The sequence below is a fragment of the Brachypodium distachyon genome, chromosome 1 (assembly GCF_000005505.3).
Source record: "Brachypodium distachyon strain Bd21 chromosome 1, Brachypodium_distachyon_v3.0, whole genome shotgun sequence".
NCBI classification, from domain to species: Eukaryota; Viridiplantae; Streptophyta; class Magnoliopsida; order Poales; family Poaceae; genus Brachypodium; species Brachypodium distachyon.
The window spans coordinates 58,197,392-58,222,915 of record NC_016131.3 but is presented as its reverse complement, the minus strand read 5'-3'; the positions used below and the strand labels follow the sequence as shown (position 1 = coordinate 58,222,915).

General features: G+C 45.6%; 3 protein-coding genes across 4 annotated transcripts; 2 read left to right on the top strand and 1 right to left on the bottom strand.

Moving 5' to 3' along the window:
* The first annotated feature begins 634 nt into the window (after nucleotides 1-634).
* Nucleotides 635-1,079, top strand: LOC112271544. The gene has a single exon (XM_024460844.1). It carries the CDS (start codon nucleotides 668-670, stop codon nucleotides 1,055-1,057), a length of 390 nt encoding a protein of 129 aa, XP_024316612.1. The 5' UTR covers nucleotides 635-667; the 3' UTR covers nucleotides 1,058-1,079.
* LOC104581749 lies at nucleotides 1,058-3,253 on the top strand. Its single transcript, XM_010230145.3, has 2 exons — nucleotides 1,058-1,771; nucleotides 2,081-3,253. Exons 1-2 carry the CDS (start codon nucleotides 1,090-1,092, stop codon nucleotides 2,113-2,115), a joined length of 717 nt encoding a protein of 238 aa, XP_010228447.2. The 5' UTR covers nucleotides 1,058-1,089; the 3' UTR covers nucleotides 2,116-3,253.
* Nucleotides 3,254-3,921: 668 nt separating this feature from the next.
* LOC100844947 lies at nucleotides 3,922-13,059 on the bottom strand. 2 transcript variants are annotated; one of them, XM_024461871.1, is made up of 7 exons: nucleotides 12,705-13,059; nucleotides 12,437-12,589; nucleotides 12,200-12,354; nucleotides 7,759-8,041; nucleotides 7,513-7,639; nucleotides 5,786-5,903; nucleotides 3,922-4,138 (listed from the first exon to the last, which is right to left on the bottom strand). In XM_024461871.1, exons 1-4 carry the CDS (start codon nucleotides 13,012-13,014, stop codon nucleotides 7,805-7,807), a joined length of 855 nt encoding a protein of 284 aa, XP_024317639.1. In that variant the 5' UTR covers nucleotides 13,015-13,059; the 3' UTR covers nucleotides 3,922-4,138; nucleotides 5,786-5,903; nucleotides 7,513-7,639; nucleotides 7,759-7,804. The 2 variants fall into 2 exon arrangements, with proteins under 2 accessions (XP_024317639.1, XP_024317636.1); XM_024461868.1 differs by lacking the exon at nucleotides 3,922-4,138 and having other exon boundaries at nucleotides 5,769-5,903.
* Between the last annotated feature and the right edge of the window lie 12,465 nt (nucleotides 13,060-25,524).

Here is a 25,524-nt window from a genome sequence, read left to right as displayed (position 1 = left end):
TTGGAACCAGTGTTTTCATTCACCAAAATTTTTTAGTACTCCCTCCGATTCTAAATTCTTGTAGTTTTTATAAGAAAAATTTGAACTAAAACAAGGACAACAATTTAGGATCAGATGAATAGTTTTTTTCCGGTAAGAAGCCACGCTGACCAATTGCTTTGCCAGCTTGGTTCGACCAAGTTTTTTTTTTATAGAAAAGTTCAAACTTTGTACTAAGTGAAACCTCTTTAAGTTCGACCAACCTGTCCAAACTATAAGAATTTTGACTTTGGATAAGTTTTATAAACTTGGACAAATTTTATATTTTTTAACCAAGGACACAGTTAGCACATTTTATATAAGGAAGCCAATTTTTCTTTGGTGTGGTTTGTTTCCTTAAAATGTTGCCTTAAAAATGTTGCATTTCTTTTCTAAATTCATATATACAAACAAAATATTTTGCCATGGGAAAAAATACTTTGTTTTTTCTATTGAAATCAACACAGTGCCCAATGAAAAAATTAAAATAAAATGGTATACCATCTGCGAGCAGCGTCCCGCTCTCACTGCCCTCTGGCCCCACATGGCAGAAGCTCAGCTCAAGTTGGTGGAACCCAACCGTGTAGCAGGACCCACTCTGCAACGGCAAGCCCACCGGCTCTGCTCCCGAAACCCTCGCCGCCGCACCATGCCGCCGCTGCCGCCGGCGCTGCTGGACGAGCTCCTCGAGGAGGTCTTCCTCCGCCTGCCTCCGGACGAGCCAGACCACCTCGTCCGCGCCTCCTCCGTCTGCAAGCTGTGGCGCCGCCTCATCGCCGGCCGCGGGTTCCGCCGCCGCTACCTCAAGTTCCACGGGGCGCCTCCCGTGCTGGGGCTCCTCCACAACGGCGGGAGAACATTCCCTTCCGGCGCCCGTTTCGTCCCCACCTCCGCCTCCCGCAGCCGCCCCGCCGACCACGTCCTTCCCGACTGGTTCGCCCTTGACGCCGCCATGGCCGCGCCCTCTTCGTCCCCTTCCCCACGAGGATCCGTCGGAATGTCAAGGAGATCTCGGGCCTCCTCGTCTGGGACCCCGTGACGGGCGACCGGCGCCACGTGCCCTCGCCCAACATGAGCTTCACATTGGGCTTCGGCGCGGCGGTGCTCTGCGCCGCCCAAGGCTGCGACCACTGCAGTTGCCATCGAGGGCCATTCAATGTGGCACTCGTGGCCATCGGTCAGGGCCGGGAGATTACCGCCTGCCTCTACTCTTCAGAGACTGGCACATGGAGCCAACTGGCCTCAATTCAGCACCCCCATGACTACCCTTATTGCTGCGCCAAACATATGCGCAGCGTCCTTGTGGGCGATGCATTGTACTTCATAGGCATGAAGGACCAAATCATCGAGTACCGACCCGGTACCCTTCGCTTGTCGCTGTTCGATTTGCTGCCTAAGGGTAGGGCCATGATCTTTGGGAAGCTCATGATGGCAGAGGATGGCGGTTTGGGATTTGCTAAACCGGATGGTGCAACCCTAACCCTGTGGTCGAGGAAGACCAGCCCTAATGGAGCTGTAGGATGGGCACAACGCCTGGTAATCAATCTCGAGACACTGCTCCCTCCAGGTGCCCTCTTGGTCCCGTCTGAGCCTTGCATGGCAGGGGTGTTTGGTTTTGTGGAGGGCACCCAAGTCATTTTCGTGGGCACTTCTGCTAGGGTCTACATGGTTGAACTCGAGTCAGGGCAAGTGAGGAAGGTGCTTGATCAGGGCTATCACGGCACAGTAGTCTTTCCCTACACGAGCTTTCCAGGTATCGCTGCTTGCATATATAACAATGTGCAATCTTTTTTTGGCTATGATTCATGAGTGCAGGGCTTAGCATTTAGCAACATGAAAAATATATGAAACTTAGCAATGTAACCATACGCATGATGATATATTTTCTCAACAAAGAGAAGAAGTGTTTCCGGAGTACAAGTCCTTCTCTTAATGATTTTGTGCATGTGTGGATTTACATTGTGCGACTTGTTTGGTCCTTGTGACTGGTGAGTAAGCAAAATGTAGGCTGATGCGAAACTGATTCATCAACTAGCTGATTATGTTTTCTAAATTCTTGCAGCAATGGGCGCAGCTCGTACTGGCCAAGGGCAATGAGTTGGTGTTTCAACTGTTTGGCAAGGCCTAATTGCTAGAGCAAAGTCTTATGGATCAAGGGAGAGGTGATAATAAATATAATGATCTTAGGACATAGATATGGCACAAGTGTGGATCTGGATATGTGAGATTACTGCTGGTCGTAGTCTTGCTTTATGGAGCTTCATTTAAGAGATTGTTATTTTTGGTATCTTGCTCGTTGGTGTCGAGTTCTACAAAGGCTTATATGAAACTAAGCTAGTAAACCCACCATATATAACCCTCCTTGCTCTGTAGCTTGAAATGCCAGCTTGCAATGAAAAACCAGGTATAAATGCTTATTTGAGTAAAGTTGTCTATCCTCAAGAAAGTGAGTGCATGAAATTGACAATTGTTAACGGTGTAATATATTACGCACTGAGTCGCTCCTACCTAATTTGGTTTTGCTTCAATTTTCCTGACATAAAAATGATGACATATAATTTCGAACTTATTGATTTATTATCATGCAAAACCAGATACCTCATTTATGTGTGAATTTGATCTACATTATGTTCCTATGCGGTTTGCTATCTTTTCAGTAACAGTGTGTTCCTATGCTGTCTGCACTGTATCTTCTCAGTCCTTTTCTTTTCTAGTGTTACATTGGCAGTGAGAATAGAGTGATGCATCTATTAGCTCGACTCTGCTATTAATTGTTGGCGTCTGGTGGAACCTTGAGGTGTTTCGTGTTGGGTCTGTAAATTAAGTTGACAGCAAGTCATCATGGTCAATTAGCATGTTCTTGTCTTGTATTATTTGTGATCTTGACACAGGATCTATGTCTTTGGTTAGGTTAAGTTTCACTTATTTTATGCTTGGCAAGGCAATTTGGAGGTGAAAATATACTGATTCTATTCTTTTCTCTGTTTTTTCTTTTTCTGAAAAGTGAACTTTGAACCTGTCTGGCTCAGTTCCATTTCTGAAATAAGGTTGTCCCAAGTTGTAGTTTTGGCCATTTTTTTGAAAGTATTCAAATCATGCTCAAGTTTTGAATGTGCATGGTTTTTAAGTACCGTGGAAACTGAAGGAATTCTTGGACAAGCATGGACTGTGAACTGGCATGGTTAAACTATGTGAGCTGCATGTCTGTGTCAAGGACTCGAGGTAATAATTTCAATTGCTCAGCGCCCAAAACGTGACTCGGCATGGTAAGTTAATTTTCTACCGGGGGACTCACAGTAAGGATTCAGCCTGTCGTGCTTCCTTTTATTCATCTTGTACTTGGAGAAAACAAGGCCTGAACTTAGAATAACATCAGAAACGTTTGGAGGAATCTGGAACTACGGCTGAATCTGAAATAGGTTTGGTGGTTTATCCTCACAAGGGTGAAACTTAATATTTTTGGTCAAGAACTTACTGTTGGTTGGTTCAGTTGTTAGCTTTTAGTGTTCCTGATGCAAGTCCTAAGCTAAATGTATGAGGTCAGACATCCTGCTTCCTCTAATTCCTGTACTCAGACAGTCAAAATTGAGCAGCAGACAGACCATTGATCGAACACCATTCAGCCTGGTTTTCTCTCTGCCGTTGCCGAGGCAGAGCACGGACGAATGCACCTGACCCTGGAACTACTGAAAATCACCTCTTGACTTGCGGAGAAAGAGCTTTGAACTGGACCAATTGATGAATGCAAGGATTCAAATCTTGCATTTGGATTTGGCTGTGCTATGGAGGCGAATCGGTCGAGTGGGAGGTTGGAACTTGTTAGTGTCACAAATCAACCAACATCCAAATGTGCAAAAGGAATTATTAGGCATTTATTTAGCAGAAACTTGCATGTTCTACTCCAAAACCATGTCTTTTTTTTACGCAGTAGGGAAGGTCCCTACTGCGTCATTTTTCATTTATATAGAATGGTATTTACAATGAGGGTATATACAAGAGATTCCAAAACCAAGTCTGCCCTCCACTCCCTAAATAAAGCCACCGTTGTCCCTCGGTCAAGTGGGGCACGGTACTGATCCTGGTGTTTCACTGAGCTCCCTTATTCAAGGACAACAACGAACTGCACAAAGAAAGACGTCTCAGTTAAGGAATATGTTTTGCAACACAATCAACTACCAAAAGGAACACCACATATTTGCCATATACAGAGCAAGTGCAGAGAGCCAGTTGACCAAGAATTTTCACAAGATGAACAGACTGCTCTCTTTATCGGTGCAAGCACTCTAGATACTCTTCGTATCCTCCATTTAATAGCATTTCTTAGATTTTGTAAAATCGTTCTTCTTATGTAAACCAAATGAACTTCTGTAGCTCTTTAGCTCCAGGAGACGAGCGTATTCATTTTGTTTGTAGAATTGATGCAGCTCCAGGAAGAGTGGCAAGAAAGTAGTGACAAAAACTCAGGAAAAGATCCACAATTTGTCAGGTAACAAGAACGCTTACATCAAACTAGCCACAAACATCACCCTATGATCAGATTGCAACAGCAGCTGCAGCAGATACTATTGTCATGTAAATTGTGGTTTCAGACTTGTAATGGCAAGTATGCAGTCCTGGCACTTCCGAAAAATTGTATAACAAGTATGTAGACCTGATGCTTTACAAAGTAGAGAGATATGCGAGACCTGACCTAATGCTTGTGGTGTAGCCTAATGCTTGTTTATTTTCTAGAATCTTTAGTGCTTTCTCTGCTTGATAGCTGCTACTTCTTAGATAATTTTGTGTCATAGCTATACGCGGGACCTACTTTTTTTAGGGTATAACAAGAGATAAACTTCTGCCATTTCTGTGAGGTCTAAAATCTTACTGTTTACAATAAAAATTACATTTTGGGGGTATTTCTGCGAGATTAATACAACCTGTCATGCAAGAGCTGTAAGTTTGTATCTGCGCTGCAAAATACTACTTGGTATTCTCACATCATCAATAGCCCAAAATGCTCAATGTTTCTGGCTGCCCTGCTATCACACAATGCCTGGCTAGGTCTAACTAGGGCTGACCAACGGCACACAGTGGTGAAAGCAAAGGATAGTGAGAGGAACTAATGACAAATGTGTAACCAAAAGTAATGGCAAACGAGTGAAATTTCATTTACAAAATGAAGTAATGCAGATCCTCAAATATAATAGGTTGATAAAAGATGCATACCTACTATGTCGACAACTTCACCATTATCCGACACATTTACATTTAATGTTCTGCTTCTCCAGAGAGACTTGCGTATGTTTGTGAAATATCCAAAGCTAGGTAACATCATATATTTCTTAGTGCCAACATTTTGCTAATTGCAATTTTCGTATAAAGGCATGAACTATATGAATAAAGCACTTCATAAATTAACTACCTCGATATCCACTTTAGAATTAAGGCTGCCACTCTCATCCTCGCATTTGCCCAGCAACATATTCTCTAACTGACAACAGCGACAATAAACTATGTAAGCCAATAACATACAGACTAGAATGTATTTTGAATTATTTTCATATTACTTCAAACCTAATAAATCCGTAGTACATCTACCTCAACTGTTGTAGAGATGTGTTCTCCATCAACACATCTGATAACATCACCATCTCGTATTCCAAGTCTTTCAGCGAGAGAGCCTTGTGACGCCTAATACTCGTAATAACCAGTCATATGCATAATAGATAAACACTCACAAGAAAGCTAACCGGAGTCCACAAATAAACAACGTCCACATATATACCTCTTCAACAATAAGGCCATCATCAATATTGCACATGTACAATATATTCTCAGCAAGCGCAATGTCTACAAACTTGATTGACCAAAACTTCATTCCAAGATGAGGCCGAGGGATGCACCTATAAAAAAAAATCATCCAGTATACATTACGAACGAGTAAACATGAGCTCAACCAAAATTATATCTAATGTATCATAAAAATGACAATAGTACACCAAATTTATCTTTTTACCCATGGTAGACCAAATATTTTTATCAGCAAATATTAATTCTATTGACCATAAGATCATGTTGATCTATAAAGCTACACCAGGTAAAGGGTATTCGCCAACAACTTCAAATAAATCAAAGTGGAAAAACTCAATCCAAGAGTAATAGACTACAGAACTAAGTTTGTGCGACTTGGCTTTGGTCAGTGTTGTGAACCTTGATTCACGACAGGAAAACTGCCATACTGAAGACAGCCAGAATGGCAGCGGAGGGATTGGTGAACTTAGGTTTAGATGAAAGCATAACTTGGGGGGAGATTAGATTGATTCTTCTTGCTTCTCTAACATAGATACATACATCCTTATATGGTGGATACTTGGGCCCTTTACCTTTTCTAACACGACATGTATACTTAAATGGATTAGACTCCTTCCATCCTAGATATCCTAGTACAGTACTATGCCCAAAGGACTCCTGATCTCTCAATATTCAGATTCTGTGCTGGTAGTCCACACTCCACAACATCAAGAAAATGCTGAAATTGGACAGCCTTTGATGAAGCTACAGATAGCCACCAAGGTTTTTGAGTCGCTGACTAATCACCTAGTTGGTGTAGGGAGGGTGGTGGCTCGCTGCAGCGACTTGACTAGAGGAGCAAGTCGCGTGACACAAAGGCTAGCCAGCGGCTAATCTCCGACTAATCAGCAACTAGGAGCACAAGAGACTCGTGGCTTGGATCCGTGAGGCCCAATGCCAAAATTTTGGGGGAGGCGAGGGGAGGAGGGAGGCGACAGTTTAGAACTCGTGTTCTGGTTTAGGACGCCAACGGACATCGATCTACTTTGCTGCTGGTGTCACATGAGAGAGAGAGTAAAGCATGGGGAAGGAAGAGAAGGATGCCACAGTAGCGGCTCCTGTGAAGCAGAGCATTGTCCCACTTGCCTCCTTCTAGTTGGAATGGATGTCATAGATTGCTTGGAGAAGTATGGATGCACTGGATGGCTGAAAGAAAGCTAGGTTTTATTATTGGTCCTTCAAGGAGCAGATATGCTCATACCTTATAAACTAGGATTCTGTCTTTTTTCTAGAGCTCATCCAACAGCCGCCAGGAGCTAGCTCCTGGTTGCTCCTGGTTACCTCCTCTCCTTCAAGCTGCTTTACTACTACAACTCTGTCTTCGACCTTCCCTGCTGCCACGACCTCTCCTCTCATCCTGAATTGATAAAAACCCTTGAATAGTTGGGCGACTTGGGGCGATTAGTCCTGACTAGTCAATGACTAATCAACCTAGTCTCCTAGCCAATTGGTGGGCGACTCAACTTGACTTGGCGACTCGAAAACCTTGATCGACACCATTAATAGGTGTTTCTTTCTAGCTTTGCACAATAGCATGTTAGTGTTAAATGTGTTTTTTTGTAGTAGTTCAGAAACTAAGTTCAAGTGTGAAATAACAAGCAATAATAGCAGATAAGAATGTTTTTCTGCCACTACAAGAGAATTTGAAGTAAAAGAACGTACTGAAATTTCCTCCATAGCTGCAAGCACTTGACTAAAATGGAAGATGGTATAAAAGAGCCTCTCGTGTTGCCATTGAACATTCCAACAATTTTTCCATCAAAGTCAATGAGTGGCCCTCCCTTGCATACTAGAAAATTGTATTGAAAAATTCAGACACAATAACAATAATTGACAAATAAAACATCAAAATAACATTGCCACAAATAGTAATATACGATTCAATCCAAAGATGAAACACTGTTGTACCTTAGCATGTTGATCTGCACCATCAACATGCATATAATGATATCTTTCAAGCAAGTTTTCTCTCGAGTATCTCATTTTTTCCCACACCATGGCATATCCTCAGAAATGATTGTTCATCTCTTCCAAGCTCCAAAACTTGGTCACCATGTTTCACACCATCATTGAAAGGAAGTATATGGACAGGCTTATCTACTTTAACCTTGAAGAAGGCCAAATCATAGTGCTTCTGATGATACTGCAGTTGGGCCTTTTCAGTGGTGTTACCCCGCAGGTGCACGAGAACCTATGAAGGTGCAAAATGCAAGATTTATGTGTTTCTAAAAATTACGACATAAACTATCAAACTTGCAACTAGTTTATCATACAGCAATGACAGAGGTAGAACCTGTCCTTTTATTTATGCTTCGAGAACCCACACTATACAGGGGATTTCTCTTAATTCATTTTAGTAAATAACTAATTTTGGTTGAATGGTTGGGAATGCATTTCCTCCTAATTGACCATGGTAAATATAAAATATGTGACTGAACTTTATCAATTAGGAAATATTGAGATGTTCATATCTATACATATCATAACTGTTGAGATATGTGTCGAATATGTGTACGAGTAGGGTCATAGTTGGATTTGGAATCAGCGGAGGGTTAGGTGTTGGAGTTGAACACGTGTAACCCGGGCCTAATATATAAAGGAACCGCGGGGTAGCCCAAAGAGATCATGACAACATAATAGCAATAGGCTCGTAGGGGGAGCCGGCGGCTTTGTGCCGGCGCCCAAGGTGGCCGGTGTTGCGGTATTATGGGGGGAGGAGTGCCCGTACTCATGCCCCAGGGATGTAGGCTTCGGCCGAACCTCGTTAACAAATATCGTGCCTCGGTGTCATCCTTGATCGTGCATCCGCCGGATTTCGTAACAAGTGGTATCAGAGCGAGGGGGAGGGGATGCGGGAGATCTTGTGGAAGGTGCGAGGATCATGCTCGACGGGCGCCGCAGAACGTCCAATGCGGTGCAAGGTGGAGCATGGCGGCGATCGGATTTCCAATCGGTGGAGTCGGACACTTCAGGCGGCCTGAACCGTTCGATGGGCTGCAGTTGGCAAGGATCGACCAGGCGTGGTGATCGGGCTGACACAGTGGCCGGGAAGACGTCGCGGATCGGACGACGGCTTCGGCTCGCGACCAGACCGGCGACCAGACACATGGGCGACCTGATAGATCGGAGCGGGATGCATCGCGGTATGGCGGTGGATCGGGTGTGGCATAGGGCGGCATGGTGGCACGGTGGACGAGTTGTGTCGACAATGCAGGTGGTCAGAATGCAACACGAGTTTATGCATATAATTTGCACAAGGGTTGCAACTATTACAAATTGCCGGCGTCGGCAGCAGGTGACAGGCACGGGAGTTAACTCGTCGGACGAAGCTGCGGCAACTAATTGGATTGGAAATCTGAGTCGAGTCAAGAGTTCTACGGACAGCAGCCACAGCGTTGCACAAGCAAATCTTGGAGGTCGAAGGAGCAGTGGCTAGCTGAGTACTAATCGGTTTCCAAATTAAGAAAAAGAAAGAAGGGCTTGCATGCAGCCAGGCCATCACGTGGGGTGGGATTTGATCAATTTCTAAGTTAATCAAGGAAAGGGTCAAGGCTGGGGGCTGGTCGGCTTTGAAGGAATAAAGAAAGGAAAAGTACTAGGAGGCCAAGGCACTAGGTGCATGCAGGTTGTCACGTCCTTGGCTAGCGGTGCCTCGGTTTCGAAGAAAAAAAAGGCCCTTTTAGCGGGGCTCTGGTCGGATTGAGAAAAAAAAAATCGCATGCAGTCAGTAGCAGGCGTGTGCAGGTCGGACTCAGGTCGCGGTCCGGCTTGACTCCGGGGCTCGGTTTAAATTCGAGGCAGGAGCAGGCTCAGGCGGTGCGGCAAGGAGCAGAGGCCGAGTAGGCTTCGGTGCAACGCGCGGAGGGCAGATTGATGTCGAGTCTGTACGGCGCGGAAGGCAACGTTAAGTACTCGAGCAGTAGGACACGAGGAAAAGCGGTAGGGCGACTCAGAGAGGAAAAATCCACGGAGCTGCTAAGCAATCGTTGGGCAAAGCAAGGTAGAAACCACGGGAAAGCCAGGGGCAAACCAGACAATTAGAGGTCAGGTCATTGTTGTTGCAGATCAAATTTTTCGAGCGCAGATGTTTTGCGAGGAGAAAAAAGGATCGCATACGGAAGTGAAGGATCTCAGGAGTTTCTCTGAAGAGCAGGCTAGTGTTGGTTTGTCAGGAGCTTTGGCAGGACGTTGGGTGCGTGCAGCGTGGCTTCAGGCGACGAGAGACGGTGCGCGTATAAGGCTAGGAGTAGCCTGGAGCGTGTCGTGTGGATCGTGTGTCTACAAGGCGTTGAGTAATACACTTGGTGTTGGGATGGCATGACACAAGGTGGAGTACAGTCGCAATCGGACAAGTTCAGCTGGGGTCAGACGACAGTCTGGCGGATCGACAGGGATGTCGGTCGGAACAGAAGAGGACAGAAGATCGGCGACAACGACGTAGGAGCGTGAGGGCTGATGGTGTCCGAATTCTGTGGCGTGACAACACGTGGCGCATGCCTGAGGGATGTGTGGAACTCGACATCGGTCGGGTATGACTGATGGATGTGCAGTGGGGCCTAAGGTGGTGTGAGTATGCTACCCGGTAGATCTTGGCCAAGATTGCGGATGCTTGACGCGGTAATAGTGGCGAGGTGTGCGGTAAGCACGGGACACGGCAACAGACCAAGGCATATGCGGTCAGACAGTGGCTTGACATGTGTGCAGGGGTGCTGAAGCTGTCTTGGCGAGTATCAGGTTCAAGTTGGTGACTGGGTCTATTAGGATGGTCTGAAGTGATGGACAAGAGTCGGCCATGGGGAAGCTGAGAAAGTGTTTTTTTGGAAAGTCTGAATTGTCAAAGGCTTAGAGAGCACGTGGTCGTATATTCTGTGATGTTCGATGCACATAGCAAAGTGCAGGTGACGGTATGCAGAAGGAGGCGGAGTGCTATAGCTGTGGGACATGTAGAAGACTATCCGAAAAGGATGAAAAAACTGTGAATTCGACTCGAGGTGACTCAAGGGCGACGGCGAGATTCCTTCAAGTTTCATGAGGACAGTCAACGATGGCGAGGATGATGAGTTCAGGTAACTCTTATGTGGCAGCTAACATGTGAGTTGTTCATTTTCACATAGATCAAGGAAGAGGCTACCAGGGTGACGATACATCGGTGTTGTCGAATATGGTGACTTCATGATCGGTGTGTGATGGCGTTGAACGGATACTTCGGAAAGTTAGGAGCACAAGGCGGGAGTGTGGAGGAATTTATTTTTCGCAGGAGCATTGACTGTTCATGAATAAGAGGAGGGACTACGGTTGCAAGTGGAGTCATGTGATGTCAAGGAAGTAGCAGTGGAACTCATGATTGATGGTTCAGGTCCAAAGGTACACGGAGGTTCGTGCATGACGGCTTCAAGGTGGCGAGGGACATATTCGCCAAGGTGGAGTTTGTTGAGATATGTGTCGAATATGTGTACCAATAGGGTTATAGTTGGATTTGGAATCAGCGGAGGGTTAGGTGTTGGAGTCGAACACGTGTAACCCGGGCCTAATATATAAAGGAACCGCGGGGTAGCCCAAAGAGATCATGACAATATAATAGCAATAGGCTCGTAGGGGGAGCCGGCGGCTTTGTGCCGGCGCCCAGGGTGGCCGGTGTTGCGGTATTATGGGGGAGGAGCGCCCGTAGTCATGCCCCGGGGATGTAGGCTTCGGCCGAATTTCGTTAACAAATATCGTGTCTCAGTGTCATCCTTGATCGTGCATCCGCCGGATTTCGTAACAATAACAAACATGTGAATGAATTCTATCAACTGCTAGGAAATACTGAGATGTTCGCATCCTGCTTGATTATGATAACTCTGCCTTGTCCTGCCAACTTTTCCTTAGTGTTTGGCTAACCAGATTTTTTCTTCTTTTGTGGCTATTATTCCACAACAGGTTATGGATAAGTTCAGTGCAGCATAAATCAAGAACCTCTAATTAAGCCTTAACCATTGAGAGCACCAGTCAACTAGCATTATGCTGAAGGATAAAACATTCAAAACCAGCCAGTTCCTAGATGGTTTAATTTGACAATTCAGAAGGGAAATTATTATCAACTGAGAAAGAGCAATATAAAAATTGGGTATTTATTATCAAAAAATGGAACTCGCATGCTATTTCTGGTAGTCTTGGAAAGGAACTATTATGTTTGCATCGTTGATGAGCGAGCAGCAACCTAACAACTTGTGCATTTCCTTGCTTAAGCAAGAGATACATCAAAAACCCCAAGATTAGCAGATTGCACGGATGTCTATGTCGAGAAATAATAGCAGAATAAATTATAACTTCTGCGTTGGGCCAAGTTAAGAATATCTGTAGAACTCACCTCAGCATCAATATCATACTCTTCTTGTCCTAACCAGGCGCTCCTGGATGGGGACTTGGTGCAAATTAGACGTGACGTTGTCAGAACCGTACCAATCTTTTTCTCCTCATCCCAATGAACCCAGAAACCGCAGGATCGTGCTAGCGGCTTACCACCTACAAATTCATGAAAATGTCAGCACAAAACTATGCTTTCACGATGCTAGTAAATAAATAGCCAAGGTATCACTGTTATTACCAACAGAGGATGTAAGTCCAACAAAAGATTGAGCAGCATTAAGCACGGCCTTTCTTGCAGATTCACGGTCAGGAACAAGCTTTGGATCATCAAGTACGCACATGCTACCTCTGAGCATGCGCATATTAAGCGTGGCCCATGCCGTGCGGCGAGCTATAAGAAGATAAACATACAAAGTAAACACCAATGTACCAAACGTATCATATGAATTTTGTACTAAATGGAATACACGATGATGGAAGGAAACGAGAGGGCTTGTAGAGCAAACCTAATTTTGCATCGATTTCTGCTTGCGCCTTATCAATTACTTTCCATATCTCCGGATCGTCAAGATCATAGATCTCATCCGGTACGTCGAGCTCGCGAAGTGGAGAGCTTCCGGCAGACGAGACCTCCTCCTCCTTCTCCTCCTCACTGGCACTCTTCCGTTTGTTCGATCTCTGGTTCCCAGCCGCCCTCCTCTTTCTCTTCCTTGTCCGTGCCGATTGGGAGCCGGAGGACTGCCGCCGCGTACGCACCTGGGCCGTCGTGGCGGGCGTGGCCGCGACGGAGCGCAGGGGCTCTGGACCCCGACGCATCTCCCTCTTGAGTCATCGTTGACCTACCGAGGAGCGGGTCGGCGCCAGAAGCAAGCCGTCGGCTCCCTCACGATCGCCGGGGACGCTCGCGCGCCGCTGCTCGCAGATGGCCAGATGGGACTTGAAATTTGGGTCCTTCAATCGACAAGGGGGGAATAATAATTCTCAGATCTAAAGCCGCCGGACCGGGCCTGTATCGGGCCGGCTCTGTGTTTATCTGGCGAAGCCCGGTACAAACAGATTCTTCTCGGCCCAGGCACGGCACCAGGCACAGATCGGCCCGGCCCGTGAAGCTCGACAGGCCTAAAAGAGGTCCCACCAGCCGGAGGTTAAGACGCCATGGCTTTTTAAACAGATGCCTGCCATTTTCCTCGTAATCATCCTTAAAATGCGACAGCGACCCAACACATCTTCGTCGTAATTGTCCTTCAATCGACAAGGGGGAATCCGTCCAATAATAACTGTTATGTGGGCCTAGATGGAAAAAAAGTGTTTAAAAAACAGAAAATGGTATTTTGTCAAAAGTTTCAAAGAAAAGTGTCATTTTGTCTAACACAAGGAAAGATGTGCTTTTGGGACAAAGTCCAAAAAAAGTTGTGGCATTTTGTCAAATTTCTCCAAGTTCATTGGCGGCCGGCCGGCGTTGGAAATGGAATCGTGGAGGCGGGTGCTTCCCTCCCTAGATTAACCGTCACAGATGGCCACCGCCACTACGCCCTCACCGCTCCTCCCCGATCCAAGCTCTGGCCGCTGACTCTGGAACCTTCTAGAACCCTTCCCACGCCTCCTTCCACCCGCCCGCCCTCGGAGGTACGTTCACCAATTTCATTTCCTCTCTCGGCTACCTTTATCTCAAAATTGATTTTGGTGTTGTATATTTGTCATTGGAGTTTGTTGTGTTTAGTTATGAATTGTGTATTTACCACTGGATAAATTGTTGTTTGTACTGGTATGTTTAATGGTTTGGTGTTTGTGGATTTAATCTTAGTTGTATTTATCATTGGATATGTTTGTTGCATCCTAGGCACACTGAAAATTGACAAACAAGATGAATGTTGGAATATAAAGCGCAAGTTAGATTGTTTCTGGTGTGTGTAGGGATAAGCTCTAAATAGCAAAATTCCAGAAAAGTTCTGCCTTCTTCTCTTTTTCTTACTTTTGATGTATAATACTGACTTGTGAATTCTGCCAGGCTTGCTGACACACACAACTATGTGCTATCTGAATTCACATTGCTAGCTACGTGCAATGATTAATCCTTTCAGTTTCAGCGGAGACAAAGGCTATCAAAATGGGGATTAAATATATATAACAACTACGAGTACATTTTATGTACGTCCATCATGTACCACTAATCTCTCTTTGGTAGGGTTGTTCTCGTGCCTGTGTTTTGGAACATCTTCTGTGGTACTGCTGCTTGGATTAAAGGGGGTGGTATCTTCTCTTTTTTAGATAAAATATGGAGTACATTTCACAAAACCACACTTCTTGGGGCTAGGGTTTCAACGGACCACAGTTATGACTAATAGTCTCATAAAACCATACTTTTTCGGGCAGATCTTCTCACAGAACCCAAATCAGGTAATTAGGAGCATTTGATGGTGTTTCTGACAAGTGGGACCCACATGTCGGATGCCAGGTTGGACGGGTCAAACCCTTTTTTTGTCCACGTCAGCATTTGCTCGACACCCCGTTAAGCTTCTCTGTCTACCCGGGAAATCCCGATTCGATCTTGGCATCCGACATGTGGGTCCCACTTGTCAGAAACACCATCAAACGCTCTTAATTACCTAATTTGGGTTCTGTGAGAAGATCCGCCCGAAAAAGTGTGGTTTTGTGAGACTATTAGAACTGTGGCCCATTGAAACCCTAGCCCCAAGAAGTGTGGTTTTGTGAAATTTACTCTAAAATATGGTTTCCAAATGCATTGTTTATCATTAGTACTGATCCTAATTTGATTCTATTACTTATGGGTGCACGTCCAAGATGTGTTATTGCTCTTGTTCATTGCCTTTTCCACCAACTCGGACAAAGAAGTAAGCAAACTAACCATATATTCTGGCCCACAATTTTGTTCTGCGGCTTCTCAATGATCTTACATTCTTACTTCGTGCTGGTTGTCTTGCTGCTTCGGTAAGGCTTTGAAGGCGAAGAACAGAGTTTTTCGGTCATCCCTACCTACGGACCCGATGACTTGCATGAGACACACAGATTGCAGAGTTTTCTTGGAAAATTTGCCGAGGAAGATATGCAGGGAGAGTGGGAGACAAGGAACCCATGAATAATTGGGCTAGCATGACCAATGTGGCTGTGCTAGAAAGTTTCCAAGTGAAGAGGTGCTAAGAAAAAGACTCCTCCAATGTGCTAGACTCACTCATGGGACCCACCGACAGGATAGAAAATAGAATTCCGGGATCTCTTATCCAACCTTCTCTGTCTCACTCGTTTCTGGGTCCACCAAAGTCAACAGAAGTTAGAATCGTATCAAGTACTGGAATCGGTGCAGTGGTTAGAAGTGGTGCTAGTTACTACTTTTTACTCTCTTAGATATGCTTGCTGACCAACGCTGCACTTGCTTTAAGAAAACCGCTTCGTCTCGCTACACTAGCACGACACATTCTTCAACGAAACACCTGCAAATGATCTCAGGATGTGGCATCGCACTTCATGTGGGAATACATTTTTTACTGTAGAATCGACCTTATGTATTTCCATGGAGGAGATGCGTTGTACATGCCCGACCCCCTGTCGAAACACTAGTGATGACTACGAAAGCGAAGGCCGATAGAAGAAAGGAAAAAAAAACGCGGTGAGGTGGCTCAACCACAAGCCAAAGAATTCTCTGCTTATAGTATACTAAGACTTGTAGGATGCATGACCCAACCGATGAACCGAGAGTATTATATGATGCGTGACCCAACCGATTGGAAATCGAAATCAAGGGAGTTCCATCGATCACTCCTGTGGCATGCTAATGCAATTGATCAATGGAAGTTTCAGTTGGTTAGTTCACGCGCTGCATGCTATTGCTACTGATTGATGCAAACTTCAGTTGGTTAGTTTCATGCGCTGCTGCATGCCTGTTTACCTTAGCATATATATATGGTTGCACCTCTATCGATCCTTCCTTCAATTCCTTCCACAGCAGGCAAATTAGAATCATGCGGGTTGAGCGTCACCGGCGGCCATTTCTGTCTCGCAGGCCGTGAAGCCGATGGAGGAGACGAACTACTGCTACATAGTTACTCCGAGCATCCCATTGATGGGAGGTGCAGGCTGGCCATCCCCGCCGGGACGTTCGACGCCGAAGCGACTGCAAAACGGGCCGGGGCTGGCATCATCGGTTGAAACCAGCTACCCGGCCGGCCGGACTCACACCTTCGTCTGCGTACGGGTGTCGTCGATGATTGCCGGGACCTTCCGCCTTGAGTCGATACGGACCACGTCTGTCCGATCATGGTGTGGGGATGACATCTTCGTTGGCGGAGGAGCTATACGGCGGGTACGGGTGGCCGGTTGTTATTCTTGACTATAGGATCATCAAGACTCTAATTACAAGACGATTATAAACATATGATATATTTTTTTTAGCAAGGTCGGGAGAGGAGGCCCCTACCTAAATTTTTATAAAAGAGGAATCCAAATAGTTCCAGACATTTTACAATGACAGACCAGCGGCCAGAGAAATTACAAAAAGAACATGCAAAGAGCATAAGAAGAAAGGAAGAGAAACAAGCTAGTCACACCAATCTTCCAACCAGCAATAATGAGCAGCCATCTTCTCTTTTGTTTTTCAGCGATAGAACCAGAGCTTCAAGGTTTTAAACACTGCCTCACAACTATCGGTGCGCAGGGATAATTCGGTCATCAAAGACTTTGCGGTTTCTTGCGAGCCAGTTATTCCAAAGAGTAGCAACAACAACCACTTCCAAAACAGGCACCTTGTTCTGAGCAGCAAGAGTTTTGTCATGAATAGAAAGATCATCAATCTGCTCCATCCCGACAACATCAATACCCAACAACGTGGGCAATCCAAGGCCAGATGTGTTGGGGATTCATTAGAATTGCAGCCAATGTGGCGTTCATATCCGTAGCAAAAATCTGTTGTTTTTTAATTAAGCACCGTTCTCGCTTAAATTCTTCCTTTCAATCATAAACATGCACAAAACTTTTGTTTATAACATATATTTCTTCCGTTCCGAATTAACCGACGTAGATTTGTATAACATGTACTCCCTGCTGTGAACGAGATCAGCTTGCCTTGTAGCAGCTGGGCCACGGCCCATAACCATAAGCTCAGCCCAGTAGACTCGATCTACCCCACTCCTGGGATATAGCCTTTGATGAGAACGTACCTGTGCACCCGTCAATCTGCAACCCAGTAGACTCTAAGAAAATTGCTTCGTCTCGCTGTACATGATATAGTCATATAGCTAAGAAAAAGAAAAAGAAAAAAATGTAGCTCTTGGATCAATCGAAACTCCTATGAACTGCCCAATCAGAGCATATATTTGCTGGGTAAATTAACCTATCCAATCTGGAACCACGTGACGTGAGTACACAGCCGTCCGATCCTTTTTGTTCCGGGGAAGAAATGGCGAGGTGCCAAAATTGGCCTCCAACTTCACGGAAAAAAAAAGGGGATTTTTATTTTTGTGCCCTCCATTGCTTAGCTCTGCTCAGTTTTGTCCAAGACTTAAGACATTGCTCGTTTCTACCCTTCGTTCCTTAGACAAATGCCCACAAATACCTTCACGGCGCACCTGTTAACAGTCAAGGTACTTTGACCATTTGCTTCTGACGTGTGGGACCGGGTTCAACCTTGATTGGTGGGGCCGACCACTTGCCACGTCCATGTTCTTTTTCCTCCGACTCGAGCCATTTGAAGGCAGCTGCGGAGCTCCGGGCTCGTCAACGAGGTGTGTGATGGGCCCGACAAGAGACTTTAGGCGGCGCGCATCGTCGGGCGAGAGGTGGTGCGCTTGTAGTGCATGGGTGGTCAAAGCATGGCCATCAACGGCGGTGGCCGGCGGCATGAGCATGGAATCAGCACGGGGATTCAGTGCGCGGGAGACTCGTTGGACGGCACTGTCTGGTTCGTCTTGACGATACGAAGCTCATGGAGGTAGCGACACAGTCTAAGGATCTTTGGATGCATGAGGAGATCGGCCTGGCGGCGCGGTTGGCTGGATTTGGGGGAGATGGATGGGGCGCAGGATATTGGGGCCGATTGGGCTAGATTCCCTCCATGGGGTGGCTCAATGCGGCGACGCGAGTCTATTAGACATGGTGGCGTGGCTTGAGGAGCTCGGTGTTCCGGCCGTTCAAGGCGGCGGTGCACGAGCGTGCACCGGACGCACGCGGAACAAAACGTGTGCCACTCGTGTTCCCGGCGGCGGGGGCAACCATAGGAGATGCGGCTTGGGACACATGATGCGCAGTCTCGGGGTCAGAGGGGAGCTCTACGGCGTCGCGGTGGACACCAATTTTGACGCGGGATGTGCATAGCTGACTCATGCCGGTCGCGTCACGCCCGCGACGTGCGAGCTCGGGTGCCAGTTCGGGCGTGGCGCGGGAGAGCGAAAAGGGAGGACGCTGAGGTGCTTTCCAATGTGGTAAAGGTGGCGAGCAACCGCAGAACCGACATCGTGGAGGTCAACTCCGGGGTGCCTGCGCGTGGCCAGTGCATGCCAGCCATGGCAAGTAGTGGCAGAGGAAAGAGATGAGCTAGGAAGAAGCGGAGGACAGAGGCTGCCAGGGTCCCTAGGCGGCTAGGCCCACTCACAGTGAAAGAGAGGAAGAAGGGTATAAGGGAGATGGGTAGATGAAGCTAAGCTATAAAATCTAGTTTTGAGCTTGGTTTGGATCTGGGGGTTTGGAGCTGGGAGCTGGGGGTTTGGAGGCAATCATATGGCATATACATATCTCAGTTTCTCGTTTCATCACCAAATTTTGCACCAACATAGGTCTCACAATTGTACACAAGATTGCCAACTAGAGTTTTTAATTTTATGTGATAAATTTTTCATCAAATTGTTTTAAGTGTGAAATATGACATTTTTTGTGAAACAAGTACCCGAAATAAACTGATAGTTTGAATTTTTCAACTTGAATATTAATTGAATTATAATGGAGGTCTAATGCCGATATTTCATGAATCTTGGAGGCGTTGTGCTATTTTAATATATTTAATGGATTTCTAGACATTTACCTTAAGTAATTAAAATTTCAACTACAAGTGTGTTATACATTGTTCAAACAATATGGAAAAAATCATTTAATGTAGTGCTAGTATGATTGTACCTGCCCTGAGGAAATAAAGTTGAAAGAACCAAACCCTAACATCAAATAGTCATGCATGCAAGTTTGACCACAATTTGTAAAAAATATTAGAAAATGAAAAACTGAAATCCTTTTGCATGGAGTCATTTTATGTGTACTACTTTGTAGGAAAAATTAAAAACCTCAAATTAAACATAATGGAAGAAATTCTCTTCACAAAATGCCCTATCATGTATGAAGTTTAATGAGTTCTAAGCTAAATGAATGAATCTTAGGGCATATGCATGTCTCATTTTTTATTTCCTCACCAAATTTTGCACAGACATGGGTCTTATCATTGTAAACAAGATTTCCAAGTAAAGTTTTTAATTTTAAGCTATACATATTTAATTTAATTTTTTTAGGTGTCAAAATTGACATTTTTTATGAAAGAAGTACCCCAAATAAGATAGGTAATTGATTTTTTTTCAACTTCCATACTAAATAGATTACAATGGAGGACTAATGCCAATTGTGCATGAACTTTCATACAAAGTCATGTGATGAGTTTTCAAATTTTGACATGATTCGACAACATGCGCATTTCATCGAACACCCTAGGGGGGGGGGGCGGCGAGGCAGCCGCACCTTGCATACATGCAGACGAGCGCGTTCCATGCGGCTGGCTGACCGAGCCATTGCCGGAGGTAGGCATCTCACAGGCGCGGAGGACAAGCTCAGACACACGTTTTGGGTTTCTGCGAGGACTGGTATACAGTGCGCTGCGGTTTTGGGTCGTGCAAGTAGGCACCTCGCATTTCATCGAACACCCTGGGGGCGTCGGCATGGCGGCCGCACCTTGCGTACATGCAGATGAGCGCATTCCATGCGACCGAAGGAGGCGACGAAGGGGCAACAATCGTTTCATGCTGCTTAGTGCACTTTTAGACATAGTTCATATGTTTGTTCATAATGCCAAAATGACACAAGTGGTTTGGCTGCATGTACGCAATCACGAGCAATCATTTTCTATCTTGGCGTTTGCAGCTGTCTACGTGTTTGGTTGCATGTACGCAATCACGAGCAAGTTGTTAGCTCGGTTAGTATAGTTTCTCAGGCGCACGCCGTATCGTGGGATGGGCATCTTCCTGGCCACTCTTTCTGCCGTCCATCGTGACACCGTCGCTTCTCCCCTCAGCCGCTAAACTTGGACGCCATGACCTCGTAGACATGCCGAAGCTATATCCGCAAGCCGCGCATCCTATCGTGCTCTATTCTGGCCGGAACGCGAACGGCGTTCACGCCGTCCAGAGTGCGCTCATGCGCCGCTGCCTTGCGCCGTCGTGGCCAGCGTCCTCCACGAGGCACGGCACCTTGCCCAAGAGACCCGCATCGGCTTGAGATCCTTCCTACGGAATTTATCGACCCGAGGTGCCTCCAATTGCCGCATCACAATCTTCTTCCTCAGCTCCCGCCAGTAGCCGCCACCGAGTAGATCTCCTTCTCCGGCGACCTCCGGAATCCACCGCCACCTCACTCAGCTCCACCTGATCACTCTGAACCTTCTGGTGATTCTCATCGAGCCTCGCGTGATCCGAGTCATCCCCGCGTCGCTGCTCTTCTCTGCTCGCCACCCGCCGGCGTCAAGGTGCTCACGGCAATGCTCCTCCACTCCTTCCAACGCCTTCGTCAGATTCGTGATGACCTACTCATTCTTTTGCCCCTCTTTCCTGCCTATCCTGTGCTCTGTATCGCCCTCCGCCGCGCCGCACAAGCCCGCGGCCAGTAAGATTTCGGCAACGAGAAGCTCAAGCGCCACCTTAGAGTGAAGCGGCCTTGCGCCTTCTAGACACCCCACCCCCTGTCTGGCCTGTGTCGCGCAGGAGACCAACTCCGGCGACGGCAAAGCGTCGGCGAGGCAGTAGCCAGAAGCCGCCGGATTTTTCCTTCCGACGGTGGACCCACTTGCAAATTAATCATTTCCTCTAACAGTCAAAGGGATCATTTTCCTGTTGCTTCAGCCCCACATGTTAGTAGCTAGGTCGGCCCCATCAGTCAGGGTTTAACCCGATCCCACACGTCAGCAGCAAACGGTCAAAGCGTCTTGACCGTTAACAGGTGCGCCGTGAGAGTATTTGTGAGCATTTGTCTAAGGAATGAATGGTAGAAGCGAGCAATGTATTAAGCCTTGGACAAAACTGAGTAGAACTAAGCAATGGAGGGCACGAAATAAAAATCCCCAAAAAAAATGGCCTCCAACACAGTTGACGGCCAAGGAAGGTCTTCTCGCTCACTCATGTAGGTGGCATGCTAATGCTATTGATCGATGCAAGTTTCAGACTTGGTAAGTTCAAACGCTTCATGCTATTGCTATCGATTGATGCAAGTTTCAGTTGGTTGCTTCATGCGCTGCATGCCTGTTAATCGAGTATGTATATATATGGTTGCACCTCTAATCCTCTATCCTTCCTTCCTTCCACACACCAGGCAAATTAGAATTAGGATATCGGAGAAAAACAAAGAAGCATGCATGTTGAGCGGAGGTGAAAAACCTGAAATTGGTTTGGGTTTGTGACCAAATTGAAAAGGACCACGGTACCGTTTGGATTTGCCACGAAGCTGCTGGAGGATGCGGAGTACCGCTGCGTGGTTACTCCAGCCGTACCGACGATGGGGTTCTGCGGGCTGACCTTCCACGGTTAGCAGCAATTCTTCTTACACAAGAAAAAAGAAAGAGCATTCTTCTTACACAAAACAGAGTATTCTTCTTACATCCATAATACACGGGAAAATAGATTAATAACAACTGTAACATTTGACTCAACACGCTTTTTGCGCCGTGATCTTTCAAACCGTATGTTAGAATATAATTTTAGAAAATATCCAGATAACTAAAAAATCATTCATGTACGTTTAAAAATATATTGCTATATAGTTCCTAAAATATGTTCCAACAGGCAACATTAAAACTGACCTTAAGATACATTTTAGAATATAAATATGTTGGTGTTCTTGCGTCCAAGGAAAATGTTCATGTATCTTAGAAGAATTGTTCATACAGTTTATATGAAATGCTTATACAAGGCAACATTCAAATATATGTTCCGTTGTCTATGAAAAAACAGAAAACAATAACTGTTCATATAGTTCACAATAGTTGCTCATATGGTTCTTAAAAGTTGTTCATCTCTTTAGAAATTGCTCAAAAATTGTTCACAAAAGTAGTCATGTACTGTGTCAGGTACTAAAGTTGGCCTCCAACAGTTCAGGTCGAGGAAGGTCTTCTGCATGCCTCAGCAGAAATTAACCGCCGGCAAGGCCATATATTGCTATTGATTAATTATTCAAATTAATCGATTAAATGTGCATGCTATCGCTATTGATCAATGCAAGTTTCAGTTGGTTGGTTCATGCGCTTCAGGCATGTTTATGGTTAACCAGTCCTATAAAGAGTCACTCACAGAAATCACAGGGCCGATCGATGGCGCTCAACATGTGCATGCTATTGCCATTGATTGATGCAAGTTTCAGTTGTATAAGTCTACCCTCCGTCCCACAGCAGGCAAATTGAAATTAGGATATCGGAGAAAAACAAAGAAGCGTACATGTTGAGCGCAATCGCCGGCGACGTCTGCGCTGTAGGCCACGAAGCCGGCGAAACAGGCAGCCCTGCATACAGCTCCGATGTTGCTCCGGTAGCCATCGACAACAACGACACTGGGTGCAAGTCGTCGTCGACATCAACAGCGACCTAATGTATATGCAGTTTGCCGCCTCCCGCGGCTCCTCCGGCCACTGCTCCGACCAGAGTCTACCATGAACGAGAACACGCTGACCGGCTATGCATGAGGGAGACCACGCTTATCGGCAACTACCTGCAGCAGAGCACAATATGGTTGGGTGTCCTCTGCCATCTCCGACAATAGAGTCGCTCTACCCATCTTCGTGCCATAGATTAGTACTGCCTCCGTTCCTAAATAAGGACTATGCACGAGGATGGATCTCGACAATGGAGTTCTCGCGTCCAAGAACCACTTAATGAATAATAAACTAGCACTGTCTCTCCGTTTCTAAATAATGACTAGTATGCATGAGCATGAGGATGGATGTGTTTCGCCTAAACGGAATGTTCAGCTGGCTAGCGTTCTGTTTCAGCAATGTATTATAGTAATTGGAGTACTCTAGTAATTGACAAGAGCATGGCATCTGTGTGTGTGCACCTCTCTTTATGGATCCAACAAGCACGCTTATGCGGCAAAAGAATGCAGTTCAATATGCTACTCTATCCATTTCTAAATATAAGATCGATGTTTAATTTCTCTTTGTCCTATATATAAGTTCAACTTTATAAAGTCTGATCAAATTTATAGAAATACCTTTTTTTGCGAAGAAATACCTACCAATATCTATAGCTCCAAATTTATTTTATTAGATTAGTTATGATATATATTTTCATAGTATTCTTATTTGATATTATAAATGTTAATATATGTTCCTATAAATGTGGTCAAACTTGGAAGATTGACTTAGGACAATGCTCAAATACAACTTAGAATTTTCGCCTTCTAAATATACCACTTAAATTTTGCACCGTGTCCAATTAACCACTACCGTCAGTTGACCGTTAAGTGGCTTATGGAAAGACAATTAAGCCCGCATCACCTTTAATATATATAGTAAGCAACAAATATTCATTATACTGCTACATAATTTTCGTCATGAGTTTAGCAAAATCGTGATGTTCGGATCTTGTTTAAAGGTGCCAGGAGCAAAATCGTCTTTTCATCAGCCACTTGACGGTCAACTGGTGGTCAACTGATGATAGTGATCGATACGCGCCGTGCAAAATTGAAGTGGGAAATTTGGAAAGTGAGAATTCTGATTGATATTTGATCATTTGGGCAAATTCTAGATGGTATTTATATATGAGATTCCCTCTATTTTGATTGGAATCATCCAAATACAAGATCCATATATATAATCTCCTTTTAATCCTAGCTGTATCCAAATTAATTGATTACATGTGCGCATGCTATTGCCATTGATTGATGGCAGTTTCAGTTGGTTAGTTCATGCACTATGCACTGAGTGCGTGTTTATGGTTACCCAGTCCTATAAATATATGACTCACAGAAGAAATCACAGGGCCGAGACATATATGCATGGTTGTACTACCTCTATCCTTCGTCCCACAGCACGCAAATTAAAATTAGGATATAGGAGAAAAACAAAGAAACGTAGATGTTGAGCGCCAACAGCGCGACGTCTGTGCCGTAGACTGTGAATCCGACGGAGGGGACGGCCCTCCATATAGCTCCGAGGTTGCTCTGGTCGCCATCAACAACTACGACATCGAGTGCAAGCCGTCGTCGACATCAACAGCGACCTCATGCAGACGCAGTGCGCCGGCCGCCGCCGCTCCTCCGGCCACTGCTTCGACCACCACGCTTATCGGCAACTACCTTCAGCACAGCACAATCCATCTCCGACAATAGAGTCTCGACAATGGAGTCGCTCCGTCGGAGCTCCACAAAATAAACAATAAAATAAGTACAGTTTTACGATGGTTGACGATTTTAGTAACCATCTAACCTAGTTAATCCAACGGTGGAAAAATATGAAGTATTGGAAAGTATATCAAAATTATTGATTTATTTTTCTCAGATTCTAGGTGGGGCACGTGCCCAACTATGTCTTATCGGGCGGCGTTGCTTTAAGATCCGAATGGATCCAATCACATGGTCGCTCTGTTTTCAACCTCTCCGATTTTCTCTCGTCTTCAACCTCTTCCCCAATTCCCCCTCTCTTCTGTTTCTCCCCGATCCCATCTATGTCGATCTCACTGACTTGGCCTCTCCTCTCTCACCTCGCGGCGTGTGCAGCGGTGGTGCCCATGAGTGGCGGTGACACCCGTGTGCGGCGGCCGTGCGGCGCCGCGCGACGGAGAAGATGCTATGGCGGACGTGTAGCGGCTGCGGCAGGCATGCAGCAGCACATGACAGCACGTGGCCTATGCGGCAAGAGAGAGCAGTTCAATATACTATTCTATCCTTCGTTTCTAAATATAAGATCGATGTTTTCGCTTAATTTGTCCAAAGTAAAACTTTATAAGATGCAATTTTTTTTATGAACATGAATATCTACGGATCAAGAATACAGAGGTATAGTCCACCGTGCAGAAGGAGACGACTTTGTTGTCGAATGCACAATATCCACACTACTGTCCTGAGGCTGCAGATCCTCTGCCGT

Coding starts and splice junctions, on each gene's coding strand:
- LOC112271544 (XM_024460844.1), top strand. CDS start 668: ATGCCGCCGCTGCCGCCGGCGCTGCTGGACGAGCTCCTCGAGGAGGTC.
- LOC104581749 (XM_010230145.3), top strand. CDS start 1,090: ATGAGCTTCACATTGGGCTTCGGCGCGGCGGTGCTCTGCGCCGCCCAA. Junction 1,772..2,080: donor TCCCTACACGAGCTTTCCAG/GTATCGCTGCTT, acceptor AAATTCTTGCAG/CAATGGGCGCAGCTCGTACT.
- LOC100844947 (XM_024461871.1), bottom strand. CDS start 13,014: ATGCGTCGGGGTCCAGAGCCCCTGCGCTCCGTCGCGGCCACGCCCGCC. Junction 12,590..12,704: donor AGAAATCGATGCAAAATTAG/GTTTGCTCTACA, acceptor ATCTTCTTATAG/CTCGCCGCACGGCATGGGCC. Junction 8,042..12,199: donor AGTATGATATTGATGCTGAG/GTGAGTTCTACA, acceptor GCACCTTCATAG/GTTCTCGTGCACCTGCGGGG.